At 40.9% G+C, this 23,202-nt stretch overlaps 1 protein-coding gene across 1 annotated transcript in view; it reads right to left on the minus strand.

Moving 5' to 3' along the window:
• The window catches only part of Adgra3 (adhesion G protein-coupled receptor A3), a 104,131-nt gene extending 81,301 nt beyond the window's left edge, over positions 1 to 22,830 (minus strand). The window contains exons 1-7 of the mRNA XM_019205442.2: positions 22,668 to 22,830; positions 21,418 to 21,720; positions 17,499 to 17,645; positions 16,830 to 16,906; positions 15,517 to 15,684; positions 14,127 to 14,280; positions 8,247 to 8,382 (exon numbers count right to left, since the gene is read on the minus strand). Of these exons, the coding sequence (XP_019060987.1) occupies positions 8,247 to 8,382; positions 14,127 to 14,280; positions 15,517 to 15,684; positions 16,830 to 16,906; positions 17,499 to 17,645; positions 21,418 to 21,720; positions 22,668 to 22,830 (1,148 nt within the window). The remainder of the gene's footprint in view (positions 1 to 8,246; positions 8,383 to 14,126; positions 14,281 to 15,516; positions 15,685 to 16,829; positions 16,907 to 17,498; positions 17,646 to 21,417; positions 21,721 to 22,667) is intronic.
• Between the last annotated feature and the right edge of the window lie 372 nt (positions 22,831 to 23,202).

The raw sequence follows: 23,202 nt of genomic DNA on the forward strand, positions 1-23,202 counted from the left end.
TGACTATCTTTTCTTCTCTTTTTTGTCTTTTTCTTTTTTTTTTTTTTTTTTTTTTTTTGGTACCAGGGATCAAACTTGGGTCATTGCACTTGCGAGGAAGGTGTCAAAACCACTGGGCCCTGGGCCAGGACACCATTTCAGAGTGAAGAATGAAAGCTCAATGTGGAAGTGGCTTAGAAATAACTGCCAAGGTGGGGACCAACTTACATCGCTACTTCAGGAAAGGGACTGTCATTTGCTGAGCCATAAAGGTTTTTGTACAATAAATGATAGATTTTATTGAGGAGCGTAAAAGGAAGACATTTCATCACACTTAAAGAGGTATAAATGTAACCTTAAAAATATAGTTTACAACCTCAAGTTAATATATTCAGTCTACACATTACTGGATGTGTTTAAGGATTGTATGCAGGAAAACAGGATCTGTACAAATAAATCTACTCTGCAGACAGCTTTTATACTTAATTTTGAAACAGTGGACTATGGAGCTAGGAAATGCACACTATTATATATTGTTATAAACCAAAACCTCATTAATAATCAGTATTTTTGCTGACAGGTTTGAAATTTCAAACTTTCTAGGAGGTAACTAAATGAAAAATATAAAACTTGACCAAAGTTATAAAGCTTATATATACCCACTACCTTCTATACTAATGATGTTCACGCCACATGATCTACACACAACTGTAGAGATGCTATCCTGATTCACATCTCTGGAATTCAGAAACCGTATGGAAGAGTTCACTGCTTTATCTTGGATGGTACCAAGTTAGTTCAATGCACATGTGCAATGAAAACATAAAAGAAGGTATAAAACAATGTAGAAATTTTAAAAATAGCAAAAGTTGATGAACAAAAACTGAAAATTAGATAGGAGATGCAGATCCTAGGATGGAATGAAACCCTGGAAGTTGGTAACAGAACCTATACCTGCTATGGTAGCAGTCACTACATAAATTTCCTTTTGAGAGCAATTGGATAATCTCTTCCAAGAGCATTAGGATTCAGGTCAATATCAGGGATATAATTTTGGTATTGACTGACAGAAGGAAAAAAAATCAGATATACAAATTTTCTGCCTAGAAGCTGTAATGCTGACCTTATTTAGAAAACTGGGCTGTCTGCAGACATAACTAAGGATAGTACGAGGAGAGCACACTACAGTACAGCAGGTCCTAAATCCAGGAACAAGTGTCCTCAGACAAGGAGGAGAGACAGAGAAGGTCAAGTGAAGATAGTCAGAAAGAGGCTCAGAGAAACCAGCAAATGGAAGGAAGGCCATTTCAGAAGCCACAATAACCAAGGACTTCCCAGAAGTATAGCAAAGAGGAAATATGATATTTAAAAACACATGTTTAAAATTTCTATTTGATTTCCCAAATAAGCAATGTTAACAGATAAATGATAAATATTTGCAATTCCCATCAAAGGCAAAAAAAAAAAAATTGCCCAAATACAGTGAACTTTACAATAAATTATGAAAAAAAAAGTTCTCAATAGAAAAACTGGCAGACTCTGAGCAGATAGTTCAATAAAAATAAACACCAAGCCAGGAATGGCAGGACTACAGTCTTCCCAACTACTCAGGAGGCTGAGGGAGAAGGATCCCTTGAATCCTGGCATCTGAGGCTAGCTTGGACAACTCAGTAAGACTCTGTCTCTTTAAAAATGATAAAGAAGCACCAACAGAGTGTAATCATATGAAGGAATGTACATGCCTAATCATGAAAGAATGTAAATTAAAACTACAACAAAATACTATAAATAGCTTAACAGAATGGGAAAAATGTGCTAATATTTTATATTCTGAAGGAAACAGTCACTCATATTTGCCATGAATTAGCACAATCACTATGCAGAGTAAGAGTAGCACTGAATATTTAGTATTCGCGCCAGTAATTACTCTTTTGGAAATTTATCCTAAGCACATACTTGCACTAGTGCAAAATATTCACATGTTAAATATTGTAAACTTATACACTGAAATTATTCATGGGACTATAGTTGGTAAAAGCTAATGGTAAATGCCACATCGCAAACCTACATGTTGGTCTCAGTAATGGATTTTATGAGATTGTTTTTCTTCTACAAAATGGAGAACAACAAAGCTAGAAGAAGTGGATACAGGGAGAGGAGACTCCTTATGCTTCCCAGTCAGTGTCTTATACTTCTCCACTGTGACCTGTGCTTCTCCGAGAACCCAACTGACAAGGTGCTCACATCTGCTCAATAAAGGAACGAAACAGAAAATACTGCTGGCTTTAACTTTCTGTGTTCAAAGATTGTTCCCTGAGGACACAGTGGTACAGCGTCTGTAATTTACTGGCCTCCAGTGGTAGAGAAATATAAATTTCAGTCCATTCTCATTTCTTCATCTCTCTGAAACTTACAGAACTTTTTCTGAAAATTTACCAGAATAAGTCTAGTTTCCTGTCTTCTTTTAACATTGCAGTGGAAGTTTCCTATGGTAACTTTTCTACATTTTAACCCCCCTGAAATTAGGACCATCTTAAAATTGATACCAAAAGAAATTTGTAGCTGTCAGGAAAAGGAAGGAGTCATGAATTTATCAGTAGTTGTCACTGCTAGCACACACATAAACTGTGGTTAACTTTCAAGTCTGGATCCTTAATTATGGCTCGATGTTTATACACTGAGGTTTCACTATGATACAGACATGAAATTAAAAGCTGTGTAATAAAAGATTGCATAGTGTATGGCAATCAATGCAATTAAAGGCTGAGAAATGTTAGATCTCTCAGAACTTAACATTTCACGAGGTGGGGGATCCACCACCTGTCACGGAGAACTATCACGGAGGTAAGTCACAACGCTCCAAAGCTGCCAGCTAACCAATCTATAAAAGCAACAATTCAACTTTCAGTGTAATTTGAAAAAAAAAAAACAAAAAACAAAAAAACAACTAAGGGAAGCTTGTTAAACCAAGTAAAAAAATGCAAATAAAACCACAGTATTCTTCAGAGCCATCTACATTATTTTATCATGACTACAGATGTTAAAGAAAAAAAAATCAACATCATTCTTACAAAAACACTCCAGGGAGTTATGATGAATGGCACATAGTCTAGAAATTTTAACATGCATATATATGTAAAAAAAAAAAACACTGAGAAAGGGGTAAAATGTTAGTAATAGAAAAATCATGTAAATCTGGGTTAAAATATAAGGCGAATTTACTCATTTTCTAAAAACTTTCATGTAAGTCTGAAGTTATTTTCAAACCACAGGGGAAAAAGAATGTGTGTCATAATGACACTACGCTGGTCACAAATGGCCAAGTGACTCAGAAGAACTCTGAGGGGGCTGGGGATGGACAGCAGCACTGAGGAGGCACTTCATGGTGTGGGAAAAAGAAAGCCACTCTTTCAGAGAAACTAGCTTTTAAGAGTAATTATCGCTTCTCCAGCTCCCTTGATAGCATCTGAGAATCAAAGAATATTTTAACCTGGCTTTTCCTGCTCCATCTGCTTCTCAGTTGATACTCTGTCTCTTAGATCTATCCTCCACATTTCTTAATTCTGCTTCATAATTTTCATCTTAATCTCTTTGCTTTGAATTTTCAAATAAATCCCCTGTTCAATTTTCCAGATCACTTATTTTCTAAGTCCTCAGTTGATTCCATTTTGCCCGTCAGCTCTTCTCTGACCTCAAGCCAGTGCTTTTTAATGTGACGATCCCATGGGTAACTTCTCAGCGCTCCTTTTCTCAGTCTTCCCCGTGAACTGCTTTTGCATTATGGATATGCTATTCAACTAGGTTTGAAACTATGAATTAGAATCTTCCTGGGGTATTTTTTTTTCAGATGGGGGTCTTGCTAAGTTGCTCAGGCTGAGCTTGAACTTGTGGTCCTGTTGCCTCAGCCTCCACATGCTAGGATTTTAAGTGTCCATGACTACACCAGACACCCGTGTTAACTTTTCACCAATCATTCCACTGGACTCAATTCTGATTTCTTCACTAATGGCCCTTTTTGGTTGTTTGCACATATTTACAAACCCAGGGGCTGGAATAATCAGTGTGAGACTCTAAAGAGGTTTTCTTTAGATTTATGAAGATAATGGTGAATGAGCAGAGCAAAAAACAGCTTTTAGGTCAAGGTTCAGATGCCCCACAACCTTGGAGCTACAAATGGAAAAGATCCTGGGACCCCAACAACTTCCGGCTATTGTCATCCAAGGGTATCCTGCCTTGGTAAGCTGCCCAGTTTATTCAAAACTGAATTAAATGGCTTTGTTGCAGAAGCAAACTGACTACTAACCCCTTGGTGCCAAAAGGAGAGCAAGACCAGAGCAACTGTTTCAAGGTTATTAATTCCTTGCTGGCTGTGCACTCTCATTACCCATCTTTGTTGCCACTCCCTACGGTTTTGATTCTTGGGACTCTTACAGGATGCTAAGAAAATTCATTTTTCCAGTTATCCTTGATTTTGTCTCTATTGGGTTGTAAGTTCCTTTGCTGTGGAATTTCACCAACATCTGATCCCATCTGCTTTACTTATTCCACAAGGTCCGTCCCCAATGTTTCTGCGTCACTTTAGCACCTTACTCATTTTTCGGCTCCAGTATGAGCCTATTCATACTTTTTGCTGCTTCTGTATTTTCAACAGAATTTTGGAAGGAGCAGAGAAAAAGTAAATAAAAAGTTCGATGCATATCCACTTAGGGGCTTCTAAAGCGGCCATTCTCTAAAATAAGGAGGTCTCTTTCCTCCCTGGATGCTAAATGATTAGGCGGAAAATTTGGCTGCCTTCTAACAGAATTATTACTTTTAATCACAAGGGTCCCTGTTAAAACAAGAATACCTCCGACATGGACGAAATCTAAGGTCCCAGATACCCAGGTGTCCCTGACAGCGTTTTTTAAGTGTCGTCATCATCCGGGCCAACATCCAACCACCAGATGCACGGGGAGGCAGATGTTGTAACCTTCTGGGGAGGAGGATGTAGTTCTGTTCTCTGAGAGGGTCACTTATCCAGCCCTGCCCTCCCTCAGTGATCACTGAGCATGTAACGCCACAACAGGGAACAGATTCTGGAACAGGGAATACCTGAGTCTCCCCACCAGGATCTGGAGTCATTTTAGATAAGGTCCTCAATCTATCAGTTACTAAATGTCCATCTGTAAATCACACTCCCCGCCAAAAATGCAAGACTTTGGGAAATGTGTAAGGGAACAAGTGGTAAAGGACTTGAAGCAGGCCCTTAGGACTAGTTTGTAAGAACCACGCTACTGGTCAACATTGCGCTAGAAAATGGTCACGCTGAGGCGAGACGCGGTTGTTACTCAGTTGTGCCTACTGGTAACTACCAACCAGGTCAGTTACTCTGTTGCCTTCTGAAAAGGTCAACAGCAACTGCCCCACCACACGTCTCTGCCAGCTGCCACAAAAACGAGGTTTACAGACATCTTTCTAATGTTTTGAGACCACAATGCAAATCTAACAGAACGAGAGGCATGGAGTAACACATTATGATGAAGGGACACATGCATCTGGAAGTTTGGAAACTACTGTTTTTTTAACAAGAGAGCCACAGAGGAGAATGAGTCCTAAGAAACAGTGTGTCACAAAACTCTGACCAAAATGCACTTAGGAAGCAGTACCTGCTGGATCAACTTATCCTCAAGTAAAGGTACTTAGATTTGCTGACTTGGGTATTTCTCAAATTTAACCAAAAAATTCTCAGTAACGATGTGATGACCTGCCAAACCAACTATGCAAAAAGTTGAACCATAGCTGTCAGCTGCCTGAGAAGCAAGCAGTGTATGGTAGGCAAAAGCCAACACTTGGTGTTAGACATCTAGACCGAAATCCACACCCTCAGGGTCAGAATCCACGGACAAGAGTAATTGTGTTTATTTGTTCAGAAGAGGACTCAAAAAACCCTGCCCACAAACTGTTTATAAATAAAGTTTTACTGGAGCACAGGCAACAGTCACTTGCTTATGGATGATTTTATGGTTGCTTTCACACATCAGGGCTATACATAGTCATAACAGAGACTATGGCTTGCATAGCCAAATTATTTACCACCTGGACCTGAACAGTTTGCCTACAGCTGTGCAGAACAAAGATTCTCAACTCTTGCTATATATTAAAAGTACTTATGGAGCTTTAGTCTGGTGTGGGGCACCTGTCTGTAATCCCAGCATCTGGGAAGCTGAGAAGGACCCGAAGTTCAAGCCCAGCCAGGGCAACTAAGTTAAGACCTTGTCTCAAAATTTAAAAAGGCAGGAGGGTGGTGGGTGAGTATCATAGACTGGCTTATTATAAAGGTTCAGTTTCAATCCTAGTACACCACAAAATGACGACGATGATGATTATTTATGGAGCTGGACTTCCCATGCATCAAGTAACTTATGATCTTAGTGGGACCTCACACATTTAACTTCCCAGGTGGGCCTCACTAGCACCCACATCTCCATCCACTAGGGTTTTACCACCTCTAAAATGAGGCACAAAGGAAATCATGAACAATTCTAAGGCCCCAGAAGCCAGAGAAAACAAAGTACAACCTAGAAATATGTTCCTAATGACATGGAATTATCAGAGGGACATAAGAAAACACTCCACAAAAGGAGACGGACAGCTAGGTGCAGTGGCAAATGCCCACAGTCCTTGAATTCTGGGAGGCTGAAGCAGGAGCATAACAAATTCAGCTCAGTTGGGCAACTTAGCAAGTTAATAAGACTCTATCTCAAAAAATAAAAAAAAGGCCTGGAAATGTAGCTAATGCAAAGGCCTTGGGGTTCAATCTGGAGATGCAGATGAAAACAACACTGAGATTCCACCTCACCCCACAAAGAATGGCTGCTATCAAGAAATCACACAATAACAAATGTTGGCGGGGTTGTGGGGAGAAAGGAACCCTTCTCCATTGTTGGTTGGAGTGCAGACTGGTGCAACCACTATGGAAATCAATATGGAGATACCACAAAGAGCTTGGACTGGAGGTTCCATTTGACCCAGCCATCCCTCTGCTGGGTATCTTTCCAAGAGAACTAAAAGAATCATATCACAGAGAAGTATGTGCACCCATGTTTATAGCGGCACAGTTTGTAATAGCTAAATCTTGGAAACAGCCCATTTGCCCATCCGTTGGAAACTGGATAAAGAAGTTGTGGTTTTTCTGTAAAATGGAATATTACTCAGCCATAAAGAATGAGAAAATAGATTCATTCATAGGAAAATGGATACATACTGAAGATATACTCCTAAGTGAAATAAATAAGTCACATGTGTAAATATTGAATAGTTTCCCTGGTGTGAATAATGCATAAGATCTTCAACAATGCATAAGATCCTAATAAGATTACTAACATTTAGAAATGGGAAGAAAGGAGCTAAAGGTATAGGGAAGGTGGGATGGGTAGGGGAAGGGTAATAAGGGAACAGAAAAAATGTGAGATAATGAAAAGATGAAAATAAAGTGTTTGTAGATGGGGAGGGGAGGAGGGGGTGAAGGGAGGGCAGAGGTAAGGGGAAAAAATGAGAATCAAGACTTGTCATGTAGAGGTACAAGATCCCAACAATGAATGTAACTGTACTGTATCCCTAAAATGTACCAATAAACTCAATTAAAGCTGAAAAAAAAAAGATTCAAAAACAGCACATAAAATTGGAAATTGTAAAAAAAGTATGACTTGGCCCGTTAAATGTAGTAAAGTGAGGACAGTTACTACTAAAAGAAAATCATGAAAAAACCTGGAGCATATACAAACCATAGGAATTCAGGGTGGGGGGACAGGTAGGACAGTAGCAGTAACTAAAGAAATGAAGCAAAACAGCTCTGCAGTGAAGAGAGGGAGGAATGGAGTGTAGGGAATGCAGTTATTTTGTGGATACAGAGTTTATGCTGGAGATGACAGAAAGATCATGGATAAAGACAGCAAAAGCAAGGATGGCTAAACGACACTGCAAATGTCTTTAATACCACTAAATGGCTCACTGAAAAATAATTAAGATGACAAATATGTGTATTTTATCTCAATAAAAAATGTATAGCAAACATATGCACATAAGTTTAAAAAAGAAAACAGGAAATGTCTCCAGCCTGGAGAGACATTTGTAAAGACTGTGTGTCTGGCAAACCAATGAAAGCAGTGTTTCAGCCGGGGCTAGTAAAAAAAATTTCTAACTTCCATAATAAAGTTTCCAAACAAACAAGAAGATTGTGAGTAATTTTATTATTTGTTTTTAAAACCTCTTCTACACATTTGACAAACTGGGGTGACTTCACCATAAAGAATTTGCTGTGCCTTCTCAAAGCTCTAACAACAGTATGACCAACTTCAGCCTTTGCACGATGTACAGTGAGACGCAACTCAAAGGTTCCAAGAGGAGACAAACTATTACAGAGTCCTGAGAATAAAACAGGCACCAATAACAATTACACTAGCACAATAGATATCACCTGGGTGCATGGTACCATTAACTCCTTACATGGTTCATTAAATAATCTTTCAAGTTCCCAGGCATTTTTATTAAAAACTAACATTTCTTTAAAAGGCTGTTATTTCCTTATTATTTTGTATTCTTTATTTACAAGTTTTGTAAATTAAAAGAAAATAACTATTTTGTCTGCTTTAGCATTAAACTCAGCGAGTGTACATGAGATTAAATCACATTTGATTAAAAAAAAACTTATTTTTAATGCCATACCAGATATCTTTCAGAAATGCCTAAAAATGAAAAACTGCTTATTAAACACTGTTTTATCTCATGAGCACATTCGCTCCATGAGAAAAGTAAGCCCATTTTTCAAGGTGTCTGTCTGTGTATCATAAAGAACAATGGACACAATATTTATAAATAAAATAAAAGCAAGTTTATTTGGCATTTTAATCAAATGGTGTGCTTTCTGAGACCACGTGAGATTCTTAAGGATTTCAGTCTGATTTTTCAGCTGAAATTCCTGAAAGATGTACCAATTACTCATTAATTCAGATTGTATTTGGGTAACTAGCAGTGCGCTAGCCATGACACCTAGGACACAAAAAGACAACTCAAGGACTTAATGCTACTCATGAATCTAAGTCTTGAGTGCTATTAACTGATCCCAAGGGAGTACTGAGTTCAAATGTTGCTAAAGGGGAAACGTTTCTAAATTACCGTGTCAAAACAAACCAAAACTAGGAGTAAGAATTATAAAAGGCAGGCAAGGAAGAGAAAATCCTTTCAATTGGAGATAATGTGGAAAAGATCTGTGTTCATTTTCCACTGCTGCATAAAAGTTCACCACAAACTTAGGTCAGAAATCCCGGGCAGGGAATGAGCGGGTCCCCGGGCACGGGCAGCTCATGCTCTATGCGTGGAGCTGAGAACTTCCAGGAAGGAGCCTGGAAAATGACACAGACTAAGTCAGGCAAGCCCTTTCTGCCTGCAGCTCCTCTTAAGAACGAAGAGTACAAGGTCCATGTATCAATCATGAACGTCTTGTTTGAGTGCAAAGCTGTTAAAATTCATGAGGGGAGTGACTGCTAAACTAGAGGTCAACAAATTTCCTGAAGCACTAGATATTTGAGGCTTTGCCGGCCAAGAGGTGAGATTCAGGATAGTACTCAGGTACTTATACGAGATAGAAAACAAATGTTCACTACTGGGTGACAGGACTCAACAGTAACTGTGTCAGTTTTTTTGTAGCAAGTGGCATGGGGCCCTCCAGCCAGACTCCTCTGAGCCCCCTTCTGGAGGAGGCCTCAATTTTGAGCTTCTTAGTCTGTACTTACAGGGTCCATTTTTAGCAAAAACCCTGCCAAGTGAGAGAATCATCTCATGCTTGATACCTAGTCATTACCATATCTGGTCAAATTGCCCAGCTCTTGACCTCCAAGGTGATATGTGACTACTATAGTCCACCTCCAGCAAGAATCTCATTCACCAGAGCAAGAACCTCCCTACTCTGATGTCTCCTATCAGCAATTTCCCATCCACTCACCCGTCCTGCCCCAACCCACCCAGCTATAAATTCCATTTGTTCTTATACTTAGAGTCAGGCCCAATCTCCCTTCTCTACTGCAATAGATCCAACATCTCACACAATAATCTTTTTTTTTTTTTTAGTACTGGGGATCGAACTCGGGTCCTTGTGCTTGCAAGGCAGGCGGCAGAACCAGTGAGCTAAATCCCCGGCCTCTCACAATAATCTTTAAAAAAGTATTCCCTACTGTTTCACCAAATGCCATAATACTTCTGTAGTTAGCATACTGGTCACCTAATAAGAACAGGTTTCTTTTTATCAAGAGGAGGGGAAGATAAAACTTCACTTAACTGAAGTTCTCAATCATCAAATCAATTTCAAAGGTAAAAACCCCTTCTTAGTTTGAAGGCTATACAGAAATGGGCAGGGCAGTACTTTGTTGACCCTTGCTCTTGAGAGCATACAGCTGGGAGGAAATAAAACTTGCTATGAAACTCTAATACACATATCCCTTCAAGGCACTTCCCACAGTACAGCTTCACCAAACTACAGGGAAATGCATTTGGTGTGTGGGGAGGGGATGCAGCAATGCAGAACTGGCCTTGCAAAACAAAAACAAAAACAAAAAAGACCTTCCAACTTCCTTGAGTCTAGTGAGGAGGAGGAAAGAACAACTAGAGACAGGCAGATTAAGCCACAAAAATTCCTCAGGTGTGTAACTTTTAAGTCCACTTGTAGCTTTCAAGATATTATTAACTAACTTTGGCTCAAATTTGTCTCCATACTTGAGTGATAAAAGTTTGGCCAAAAGCACCCACTGTACATAGCTTGATGTGCAAAGTGTAAGTTAACTGAATAGAATACTCAAACAATTAGTCTCAGCCAATCACAGCAGCTGAATGTCCACCCAATCAGGGTGCTGAAATCTTCCCAAACATGACCATATGAGGCCAATGCCTACTGCACCCAATTGGGTTGTTTCTGTATGGCACCTAACTATAACCTGCACACATGGTATGCATAAAGCATTCTGCACTATCTTCAGTCTCCAGTGCTTTGTGGTCTAATTCTAGAAATTTTCTTACAAAATTTATAGGTACATTTCAGGTTTTTTTGTTTGTTTGTTTGTTTGCTTTTACAGATGCCTTTAAGCCAATAAATGAAAATAAATGATAAAATTGTGGTATCAATCATTTTGGAAGCACTAACAATATCTGATATATGTAATGGTATCAAAAGCTGCTAAAGAGTTGTTTTGTTTCATTCTTCGATTTATATGGTATAGGAAACTGAACAAACTGAACCCAGGGCTTTCACACTGAGCCACCACCCTCCACCTCATGGAGACAGGGTCTTGCTAGATAGTTCAGGCTGGCCTTGAACAAACTATTATAATCCCACGTGGCCTCAAACTCATACTGTGATCTTCCTGCATCAGCTTCCTTAATGCTGGGATTATCAGCATCCATCACTACAGCCAGCTTTCTTTTTATTTTGAGACAGTCTTATTAAATTGCTCAGGGTAGGCTCAAATTTGCAGTCTTCCTGCCTCAGCCTCCCAGAGTACTAGGATCACACACGTGCACGCCCACACTGGCTAAACATTTTTTTAAAAAGATTATGTGCCCCATTAATGTGACCTGATAGTACTTTCCCTTCTTGTTGAAGTCACACTGGAATCTTGGAAGTGAAAGTAGTATCTCAAAAATTCAGTTTACTTTTCTCAGTGAGAGCCTGTGTTTTGACCATTACAATACACTGTTATGAGGACATGCTCCGAACAGTTGCCTTGGCTGGAAACCTGGTTCCATCACTTAACTGCCTGGGTGACCTCAGGGAACTCAATGATTTTCTAAGACTCGTTTCCTCAGCCTGGAATCAGGGATCATCAGAATGACCCCCAAAGGGAACTGGGAAAAGTAACTAATATATGTTTCAAACACCACAGGATGATCTGGCACATTCAGCAAATGTCAGCTATTACTATTAGACCTCATTTCCAGTAGGCCATCTGTATTTTCTTACTCATTAGATAATTTATTAATATATAGGAACCTGCATTTTCCCCAGCAAAGTCCCCCAAACACCCTTTGGCAGCTGGTACAAACGCTGGCAGACATTATCAGACTAAACTCAGGCAGCGCAATTTAGAAACTATGAAGAGTAACATCAGTATTTTTGACAAGCATAGAGCTTACCACCCAGTGAAAAATCTAAATAATGCCACAAGTAAAAAATTCCTTTGATACCTTTTATACATTTAGGTGGATGCATAGCTCTTTTACAGCAGCTACTGAAATTTTATCTCAGTCAGTAAAGAATCTCAAATCTACAAAAGGCCAGTATAAATTTTTAACTGTAAAGCTGGAGAACAGTACAATTATTAACAGTTGTGGGCCTATGTGGCCCCTGGTATGTAATGGCACATGTGCCGCTGGTTCATAACCTGCCTGTGCTGATGCTCATGCCACCTTGGTACCTTCTTGAGACACTCACATGGCACCCCGACATCTATTTCCAGTTCACCAGAGTGAACATGCAAAAAATCTATTTGTCTCTCTGGTTCTAATGCAGAAACCATACTAAAGGTAACTATGGCCCCAGATGTATTTTTATACCTCCTAGACGGCTCAAGACCAGGATATGGCCTCCCCACTGGAAAGGGTGTTAGGTGTGGGGTGTCCTAGGGAACTCTCATGAAAGAGAAGCAGGCAGAACATGAACATCAAAGGATTCTGCAATAAATACACAGTAATAAATAATAATAATAATAAATACACAGTAATACAGGAAAAGCAGTAAAAAGTATGAAAATGCAGTCAGAAAAATAATCGCGTGATGTCCAATCTGCAGCAAGTACACAAAGTCTAAAAATAAAAGGAAAATGGGTGCTGTGTATAGGCAGGAAGGGTACCACCTATGTGTATTTTAAAAAGTCTTTGTTCCATAAATTATGCACACTTTGCAGATACATTGGGTGTGTAAAATTATGTATGGACAAGCAGGCTTGTCTATTCATAAAGCTGGGTTTAAAAATCTATATTCCTAAAAAAAAAAAAATCTATATTCCTGTGGCAGAGGCAGGAACAGGGATATGCCAAGGGACCACCAGAGTTCAAGCACTAAATGGGCTCAAATGTTCAAGTCTTAAAGACAAGAACTTGGCGACAAGAAAGAAATCAAGTTACCACAAAGAGCACTGAAGGTCTGAAGCTGGGATGAGCCCCAGGGAAGGAGGGCGAGTCTGAACTAGTAAGTGAGGGGCAATTAGCGCTGCCAAGAGTGGTAAGGAAACAGCAAGCAAAACAAAGCAAAGCTCAGGAACCTTTCTGGGCAAGCCAGAGGCTAAGTGAGACACTCAATCCTCCCTGCCAAGAAGACAGCCCCTGCACTCGCTGTTATAATTCAAAATAATGATGCAAAGAATCTGTCCTAATAAAACTACTGGGGCTTCATTAACGCCTGTGGCTTTTAACAAACACTTCAGTGATCTTGTCAGGTTTGGCTGGGTTTGCTAAAAATCCTTTCACTAGTCAGAAAACTGAAGGCCGGCTACTTGGTAACAAAGCCAAGGCGAGTCCCCCCACCGTTCACTCTCATGCTGCCACTTCTGCCTTCTCCCTTCTGGTCTCCAGTCATCCTGATCAAGGCAGGAACACCAGCCCCTGTGCACCCAGCACAGGAAGACTGAAGTCTGAACCTGCCCTGGAAGACAGCAAATGTCATCACTTATTTTCACTTTTATCTTAACGTGGCAGCTATGTTTGACACATGGTCATTTAGGGTTCCAGTACAAAATTTTTAATTTCAAGAATGCAGATAAGCAAAGAATGCTTAAGTACTAATAATACCACATTACAAACTTAAACCTGACAATGTCTGGACATTTTTTCCTTCAACAGTTAGATATCTGGACCTAACGTGTACTAGGTTACTCTCAGTGGCTAATTTCCCATTAGTCATCCACCTCTAAAGAAACTGTCTAGTATATACCGCTTTTGTGTCAACTGTCCTAGAAAACTGCACCCACACCCTGCTGCCAAAGATAGCATGTAACCTGCCCGTGAATTTCAAGGACACAACAGATAGCACTGCGCAGTGGAGTCACCGTGCTGGGCCAGGAGCCAGACTCTGCAGCGCCCACAGACCAAGCCATAAACAGTGTAACCGGAGAAGATCGATTTACCTGTCCACACTTCAGCTGGCACACCTGGAAAATGTGGACGGACAATGCCAGCCACTGAAAGCTGTGTTTTAACCACAGAGATGGCATCCATGGAGCACTGAACGCTGAGTGCGCTTGCTAGCAGACGATAAATACTCAAATGTTTGCCTTGGAACTGTAATTAGGGATACTAAAGCTCTTAAAGTCAAAGAGCTCTAAGGACACCTTAGGCGTTTTTCTCATCATAATTACTAATCCAGTTTCAGCAGAAAGCAAAATGAGCATTTGAAAAAAGTTTTAATTGTTTTATGATGATTAATTTTATGTGGCAACTTCACAGGGCTAAGAGGACCAGATAGGTGTGCCTGGGTGGGGGGTGTTTCCAAGAGATCAGCATCTGAAGTAGACATCTGAGTAGAGCAGACAGCCCTTTCCATGTGGAAGTGCATCTGACAACTCACTGAGGGCCTGAGCGGGCAGTGTGGAGACCAGACCTTCCCTAAACTAAGGGAGCAAAATGATTTCGAATCTGTGTCATTTGCAGCTCTCTGCTCCTGCTGAGATGTGCATCTTCTCCAGTCCTAGGCTCTCTGCACTCCTTTTTCTCAGCCTTTAAAAATCCATGCTGAAGCTGAGCATGGTGGCACACACCTGTCTTGCCAGCAATGTGGGAGGCTGAGGCAGGAGTATCTTAAATTAAGCCCAGCCTGGGAAATTTGGCAATTTAGCAAAACCCTGACTCAAAATATAGAAACAGATGTGTGGAGGAAGAAAGAGAGCTCAGGGTGTAGCTCAGTATAAAGACCCTGAATTCATTCCCCATTCTCTCTCTCTCTCTCTCTCCCTCCCTCTCTCTCTCTCTCTCACACACACACACACACACACATACACACACACAAATCCAAACTGAAACTTATACCACCATCTGTATACCCTTAATACAAACCTGACCATCAGATTCTTGTTAGGTAGACCGGTAACACCACTAAATTTCCTTGCTCTTCAGGTTGCAGATCTGAGACTTCTCAGTCTCTATAACCATGTAAACCAATTCTTGAAACAAATCTGTTTCATCTCTCCATCTATCTGTATCTCTAGGGAACCTGTGTACCGGGTAACTCAACTGGTTATACTAAGGAAACCAGAACCAGCAGGTCTCTCAAACTCACTTCAATAGAAAGCTAAGGAGAGTGTCTTTTGAAATTCCTTTCTTGGGAGAAAAGGAGAATCTAGAATCTTTAGTTTTACTTTACTCTCCTGAAACATCCCAACCAAAAAGCAAATACTTCACTGGGGGATAAACTCTGGATCCAAATAAAACACAACCATGAAGGCTCACAGAGTTTCATAACTAGTAAATCAATGAAATTAAAGAGCAAGGAAGAACTTGAGTGAACCATGATATACTCACCTCCTGGCCAGGAAGGAGCTTGTTGCTCAGACTGCAGGGTGGCTCCCCAGTCTTCTTACCCCTTCCAAAGCTGCCACCATCTACACACTCTCTGGCCAGACTCAGGACAAAGCCTAACTCTGCTTCCTCTCTCATGCGTGCAGCATGCAGAAACAGCAGGGCAGGCTGCTTCCAATTTAAAAGGTTTTATGATGACTAAAATGAGAAAAGATAGAAAAAACTAACACAGGAACTGAGAATATTACAAAGCTTAAAAATACTTTTAAAAAAATCTATGGGCCGAGGATTAGGCTCAGTTGTTTTCGCTGCCTGCCTGCAAGTGTAAGGGCTCAAATCCAATGCCTGGTACCAAAAGAAAAAAAAAAGCAGAGTCTTTAAAGGTTCTTATTATCACCACCACAAGTCTTGTTAACTTGTTGCTAAGCCATCAGGCAAGTTTTACAACCTATCCCTGAGAAAAGAATTCAAACACCTATTTTGTTTTTCCAGTAAAGAACCTTGAAAAATCAAATCCTAGCAGGACAATTATCTAGGGCTATGTAAGTGAGCAATAATCAATAATCTTAAGCAGACAACTGCTTCTCATCATTCAGCCCAAGTCTCACGTTGAAAAGCATCCTATCCCCTAGAGGGCGCTGTCCTTCCTGGGTCTCTCCACCCTAGCAAGGAAACCAGGCAGCCAAACTTGCCGGCTTTTCCTAAGAGCTTCCCACAGCCTGGAAGAATGGTTTTAAGAAGCTGACACGGTTGCTGAAATGCATCAATTAGTAAATGTGATAACAAGCCTGGTCATCAAGCTAAAGGACCAGAAGAATAAGAAATATGCAGGGCTAGGTAGAAAATGGTTCTGATCTAAGCAGACTTTAGCAAGAACACAGGTCAAAAAGTAGATAGCAATGGGCTCAAACTGATTTATGAGGAAAGAAAATGAGGGTGAGGGATTCAAGGAGCTCCAAAGAAGAGGAAAGAATGGTTACTCATCAAAGAGCTGCAAGGAGTTCCCGAAAAGAAGAGAAACATCACAAACTTGGAGAGAAGTTCAAAGGAAGTGAAAGGTAAAAAAAACATGCTTTCTCAAATGGTAGGAGGGAAATGGATCGGCAAAGAACAACAGAGAGAATTAATCTGGGTGAAAGGCACCTTCCACTCTCAGATAAAGAAGGAGAGCTTAAGCCTTGTCCTTGTCTGCTGGATATTTTGCTCTGAAGATTATCTACCATAGACTCATCTTGCTTAAAGACAATGCAAGATTCCTCCCTCTTCCTACCAGAGGAACGGTGAGGTAAAAGGGACTTCTGTGTACAAAGATTTACCAAGCGCTTATATTCTAGTTGCTTGGCATGCAGAGATAGCTGACATCCGAGTCCACTATGTGGTGAGAGAGTAAGGACTACAAATAAAACTTAAAAAAAGGAATCAGCGCTGCCATAATGCAAGCAATCAGGAGGCAGGAGGATCACAGGAATGAGGAGCCAGACAGGCACTGTCCACTAGGGCAGGGAGCAAATCCGTGTTTCCACTGGAGAGATTTCAGAATTCTAAGTAAGGCCTGGCCATCAAGGAAGAGTTTACACTCTTACACATAGTACTCTTACACATCTGCCTGTTTAAAACAAACAAAAGGCAGCTTTAAAAAAAGAAGGAAAAAACAAACAAAGCTGAATCTAACAGAAAGAACATCTGTTTTAAACACTGCTGTGGAGATGTCTGTAATGGTAGTCAATTTCTCATCTTTTTCATAAAAAAAAAGTCAAGAAGAATTGCACAAAGGATGCTTTTTAAGTGTTATCTTGATTGGAAAGGAATCAATTTAATTAGACCTAGATTCAAACAGGCTCAGAGAAAGATTTTAACAATGGTGCTAAAGAACCCGCATTATAGTTACACTTTTGAGGTTGCTCTAAAATCCCTTCAATTAAATTTAGGGTCTGGACTGCAGTGTCACAGCCTGCACACCTATATCTACCTTCTCTGCTACCCACCTGAGCCTTCAGGGGAGTGACGGTTGAGCGCCCGCGCCTGGAGGGCAGGAGGCACTGAGGATGTAGGGAGAAAAACAGCCCTTGCGACCAGAGTGAGCAGAAGGCCTGGATAAAGCCTGTCACATACTTGCACCACCTTCTCTGACCCTGAAATGTCTTATCAGGAGTGATCTTAATCCACAAATATTTATCAACCACATACTGTGCCTTGTGCCCTGTGCTTGGGGAGGAGAGGAGGGTAGGGAATCCCAGGGATCCTCTGCTCCTCCCAGCCTCGGAAGTGGACATTTAATCCCCTTGTAGAAAGACACCGTGGTCTGCCAGGACAGTTCCTAAACAGGTGGAGGGCAGCACATTCACACAGAGGCAGCATCCTGTCTAGAAAGTCTTCTCTCGCTACACTAATACTGTCATCAGGCAGAATCATAAGAGAGTGTTATAAAAATTCAAAGCAGTCAGTTGTGAGGGAGATGGTTGCCTCTAGGTGGGGAATACATTCTACAGATCTGTTCCCCTCCTGTGGTGATGAAGCAGGAGCAAAAGATTGCAAAGAGGCACAAAAATTCAAATATTATGAAATTTAAATTTAAGAGGGCAAAATATAGGGAGAGGGAAAATAGAAAAAGAGGTAAGATTCTTACATTATTTAAACTAAAAACCAAGAATGTCAGGCATCCAGTTAATAAGGCGCTGAAGCAACTGGCAAGTGTCTGGCGAATGAGTTGACGTATGTGTTCTGACAGAGGGAATGTCTTTCCTGGTCCACGCCATCAACGGTACAGTGAGCAGCACAACGAGGAGGTCCACACTGCTCCTCCTTCAGTCTCAGCCCAATAAAGCAAGAAAATTATGAAATAAATGTACTATCAGATGATGACCTGTCTCCCTAAAAGCCTCAAGAGTATCAAGTGAAGGAAAAAAGGTAACAAAACTCTAGAGAGAAGGTGGCTAAATACAAATGACCCTTGGGCAGGTACATCAAGTTCTATTAAACTGCACTTCTATGTGGAATGCAAACCAAAACAAGCTCTTGTTCCCCCAGCCCCATGTATTAAACAAGCGAAATGATTTAAAAATTTTCCGGAGTAAGAGTTGGGCATGGTGGGGAACACCTGTAATCCCAGCACTCCAGAGGCTGAGGCAGGAGGATCACCTCAAAGTCTAGCTTGTCTCTAAGGTGGGGGGATTCTAGAGCCAGCACATACACGGGAGACTGGGCCTCTAATGTTACCAGGAAACAAATCTCTTATTTTAAATCTAAAACAGTAGATTTAAGGGACACTGTGCTGAAGCTCTGTTTTGTTGCCTGCCCCAACCAAACACAAAGCAGGCCCTCAAATGCTGGTGGGACAAATGGTTGCGGTTCTCAGACTCCTTCAAGTTTATTCATTTAGCTGCACAACACATTACATCTCTAAAACCATACTGTCCTTACCCCACAACTTTATATAAATCCAAATTCAGCACGTCAGGCCCCACTTTACAGTCATTCTTCATGCCTATAAACAAGGCCCGTCCTGCAGCTCTTGGCTTTGTCCTAGAAACGTCTCTGGATTTCATCCTCTCAGCGCCACTGGGAGCACCCCCTCCCTCCACGGAGGCAGCTGCCCTCAATTTGTTCCTCTGCTCTTTCTGCTATCTTTTGTTTCAGATGACAGCTGGTGAGGATGGTTAACCCTTCAGGATGCTGGGGTGCTAAAAACAGGTTTTCAACACAAATGACATAAGACTCGACCATGAGGTTTTGAAAAATCCTGGCCCTATCCCTACCAATTACATCAGGACTCAGGGTCTGTGGTCCAGGCACGTGCCCATTTGATGCTCCCTTGGTAATTTAAGTGAAATTCTCAACAGCAAACTCACTAGCCGGGTTACAGCAGATTGGAGGTAACTGTTCCCTTTGGCCCTGGGGCTGGCAGAGCTATAGGCCTGGGACCGGTGGCTCTGGAGTGACCGTTACCACTCACTGCAGTGTGTCCCACAGCATCATCAATGCTCCCTGGTCAGATCATGGTGGGAACAATCATGGAAAGACTTGCATAAACAAAAGTACCTGTGGGCTGCGGGAGCCTGAGACATTCTAGGCTGGAGAGAAAGTTTTGGTGCCCAGGAGGTGGGGATAACAGAGAAAGCAATGAACGTCACAGAACAAAAAGATCCATCTTCAGTCTCTTGAGTAAGCCTGCTCCTCAATTAGTATTGTAAATTTCTCTTTAGAAACTTTCAGTGCCTACTTAATTTTCTAAAAATCCACAAGTTGCTGCCCTGCTATCTTAGCAGATATGACAGTGTATGAAGGCAAGCCACATCAAAAAGAGCTTCGGTCACAGTGAGCCAGGAAGAGCTAAGAGATAGCTAGAAAGCAAGAGCTTCAGAATGGCATACAGAACTCAAATAAAACAGGTCTAACAGACCAAAAAGGAAAGTCAAGTCCAGACAGAAGTCACCTGAATCCACCTCAAACTACCACAAGCACTGTAGACACTGCAAAACTATTTGCTAAATGAATACAAGCAGTTTAAAAAACTAGGGTACCTTTTATGAAGACTGCCACTGGAGAAGAATAAACATCAAAAAGTCAGTTCTGGCCTTTGGGTAGTCCTGCTTCATGTGGGAAGATATAGGTTAAAATCTGGGCTTGCAGTTTGCAGGCAAAGAGGTAAAAGGAAGACCAGGGTGGGAAGCAGAAGAAGCAGGGAGTGCGAGATTATTTTTGTTATAACCCCTTAAACTTTGCACATGTTCCCATCAGGCCCTGAACAGAAAGAATATGCTCACTGTTTAAAAGGCAAAATCAAAGCCCTATATCTGCTCTGTGCTCAGCATCCTACTAAAACTGGAAGACAGCCAGGTGTGGTAAAGCATGCTTGTAATCCCAGGACTGGGGAGGCTGAGACCTCCCAAGGTCTCAAGTGATCCCAAGATCTCTGTGAATTCAAAGCCAGCCTGGGCTACATAGTGAGTTCAAGCCCAGCCTGATCTACACAGTGAGACCCTGTCTCGAAACAAAAACAGAAACAAAAACAAAAAAATACCAAGTCAGCTGCTACTACATCTGTGTCTCACATATCTCATTTATTAGACATGCAAGATTGCTGCAAAGTTATATCAAGAAGAAAAAAACCCAATCTTTCAAGGGACTGCTTATTTTTCAAACTTCTCACAGAAATTGTCTTCACTTTAACATACATGCAAGTTAAACCATACTTAAAGCATTAAAATAACATTGCATTACAGAATAAATTTAGTCACACGATAATTAAAACCTTTAGGAGCAAGTTTGAATCTAAGGCTTCTTAATCTCTGTAGAAAACTATGTTCATCAGCTATTAAATTTTAAAGAACTGTGTATCCTAACTTTTGTTCAATTAAGAGAATACTGTGGACATAGTAGTGAACAAATTATGATCTGGGCTTAAGATTTCCCCTGTAATACCAAGTCAATAACAAATCATTTTCCAGGAATACCTGAATGAAAAAAAATCATTTAATATTCTTATAAGAAACTATTCTGTGTCTTTTTCTGAGTGAAACGGTTTTTATTTCTGCCTTTTGGGTTTTTAAAAAATATATTTTTATTGGTACATTTTAGGTATACAAAACAGTTATATTCATCATTGGGATCTTGCACCCTTACATCACGTATTTTGGTTCTCATTTTTTCCCCATTTCCCCAGCCACCCTTCCCTATTTACAAAGACTTTGTTTCCATTTTTTTTTCTTTTCTCTTCTTACCTTTCCCCTACCCCTCCCATTTCCCCAAACCTTTAGACGTTTTCTTCCTATTACAAAATATCAATTATACATTTTGACCCTCATTTACACTTTTAGTTTATCACACCAGAGAAGCTATACAGTATTTGCATGTGTGTCCCACTAATTTCACTTAAGAGTATGCCTTTTGCTTTTTAAGACCAACTTCTATGGCTCCTGAGAAAAGCAGCTGAAACTGCACTGGGACGAAGCTCTCCAAAGGCTCGGTGAGTTCGTGTTTGCAGATGGCATACCGCCAAACCCGCCAACTGCTCTCCCCACTCCTCATCCTGGAGGAACCCCAGCTCACATGGGAAGCAACGCGAGTCAGAGGCCTGGTCTTGCACAACTTTGTCTGCGTATTGGAAAAGCTGAGACTTGAACTCAAGGACCAAATGACTAAGTCTTCCCTGAATTCTGCATATTTTGAAGCAACATTCCCAGTAGAAATTCAGGCTACTTCGTGACACTGTAAATCAAGTGTAACTGTAGATTTCATGTACTTGTTTTTGAATGTGAGAACTCACAGCTCTAAGATGCCTAAGGAACCTAAATAAACAAATGTTCTCATTCGCTACAACAATGTAATAATCTAAATTCTAATTTCTCTTCCATCCCCCATGTCTCTAGATTTTCTACCATCTACCCTTGTCACTGTTAGCATTACTGTTTGTTATTGTTAGCATTACTCCTGACCAAAAGAATTAGGAAACCACCAGTGCTAAGACAAGTCCCAGAGTCCTTCTTTGCGAGGGTATGTGCATTATGAGGGCAACAGCCAGCACTGGAGAAAGTAACACAAGAGTTTTGGAGGTGCAGCTTAGCAGGAGAGTGCATGTTTACTGAGAGTGAGGCCCTGGGTTCAATCCCCAGCAATACAAAAGTGGGGGAGATAAAGAAAATAAAGTGACATAAAAGCTCAGATATTACGAAGTGCTACAGTTCAGAGAAGTGAGGCATCTAAACACCAGGACAGCGAGTGAAGACTACGTAGCAGCTGAACTAGATTATGAATAATCCAGAATGTATGAGCACATCAGCCAAGGCACACAGGAAGCCAGGTTCAAATTGCTCAGGGGACGAGGGACTCACTTTGGTAGGCAGATATTTTGTGCTTAAGACTCATCCTTGGATGAAAGCATCACCTCTTTTATCCTGGAACTCTGAGCACTCAGCACCATGTCTACCACCTAACAGTGCCCCAACATACAGTCATTGAAAACAGTAATACGATAATAATAATAACAATAATATTCTGTGCAAAAATGTACTGGAAAATCAGTCTACAGGGGTAAGTAATACCTTGAATTCAAAGATAACAGCCGTAACCCTTGAGCCAGCAGCTCCCCCATCATAGAATTCAAGCCTGTTCTTCATTAAAATCATTTTGCTCCTCTCTCCCTTGGCTGTACTCACCTGGCCAAGCAGCAACCTGGCTCCACCTAAGAAGTTGTATCTCTCTGCGGTCTGCAACTGGAGAAACAACTGCACTATCTCCCTTTGAATTGGGATCCAGTACAAGGCCCCAAATGGGCACAGCTCCACTCTGCTGACTTTCTGCAGTCCCCAGCAGAATCATTTTCCAGAAAAACTTTTCACTCCTCTTTCACCTTTACTTCCCACCTGTGTCTTTGAGAATGCAGAAGCAATGAGGCAGGAACTCCCTTTTGCAGCCACCTTTATGCCTAGTTCCACTTTCTTTCTTGTGGAGAGAAAACTTCCTGCAGCTATCAAAAGCCAAACTGGGGCTGGGGATTTAGCTCAGTGGTTCTACCGCCTGTCTCATAAATGCAAGGACCTGAGTTCAACACCAGGTACAAAAAATAAATAAAATAAAAAATAAAATAAAGGCAAACTGTCCACCTATGTTGCAGCTTCCCCCATCACCCTCCTCACTACTCCTCCCTCTCCTGGAAATTATCCCCTATTTTTTTTTTTTTTTTTTTTTGTT

Source organism: Fukomys damarensis, unplaced genomic scaffold, assembly GCF_012274545.1.
Source record: "Fukomys damarensis isolate Sample0158 unplaced genomic scaffold, DMR_v1.0_HiC HiC_scaffold_35, whole genome shotgun sequence".
NCBI lineage: Eukaryota > Metazoa > Chordata > Mammalia > Rodentia > Bathyergidae > Fukomys > Fukomys damarensis.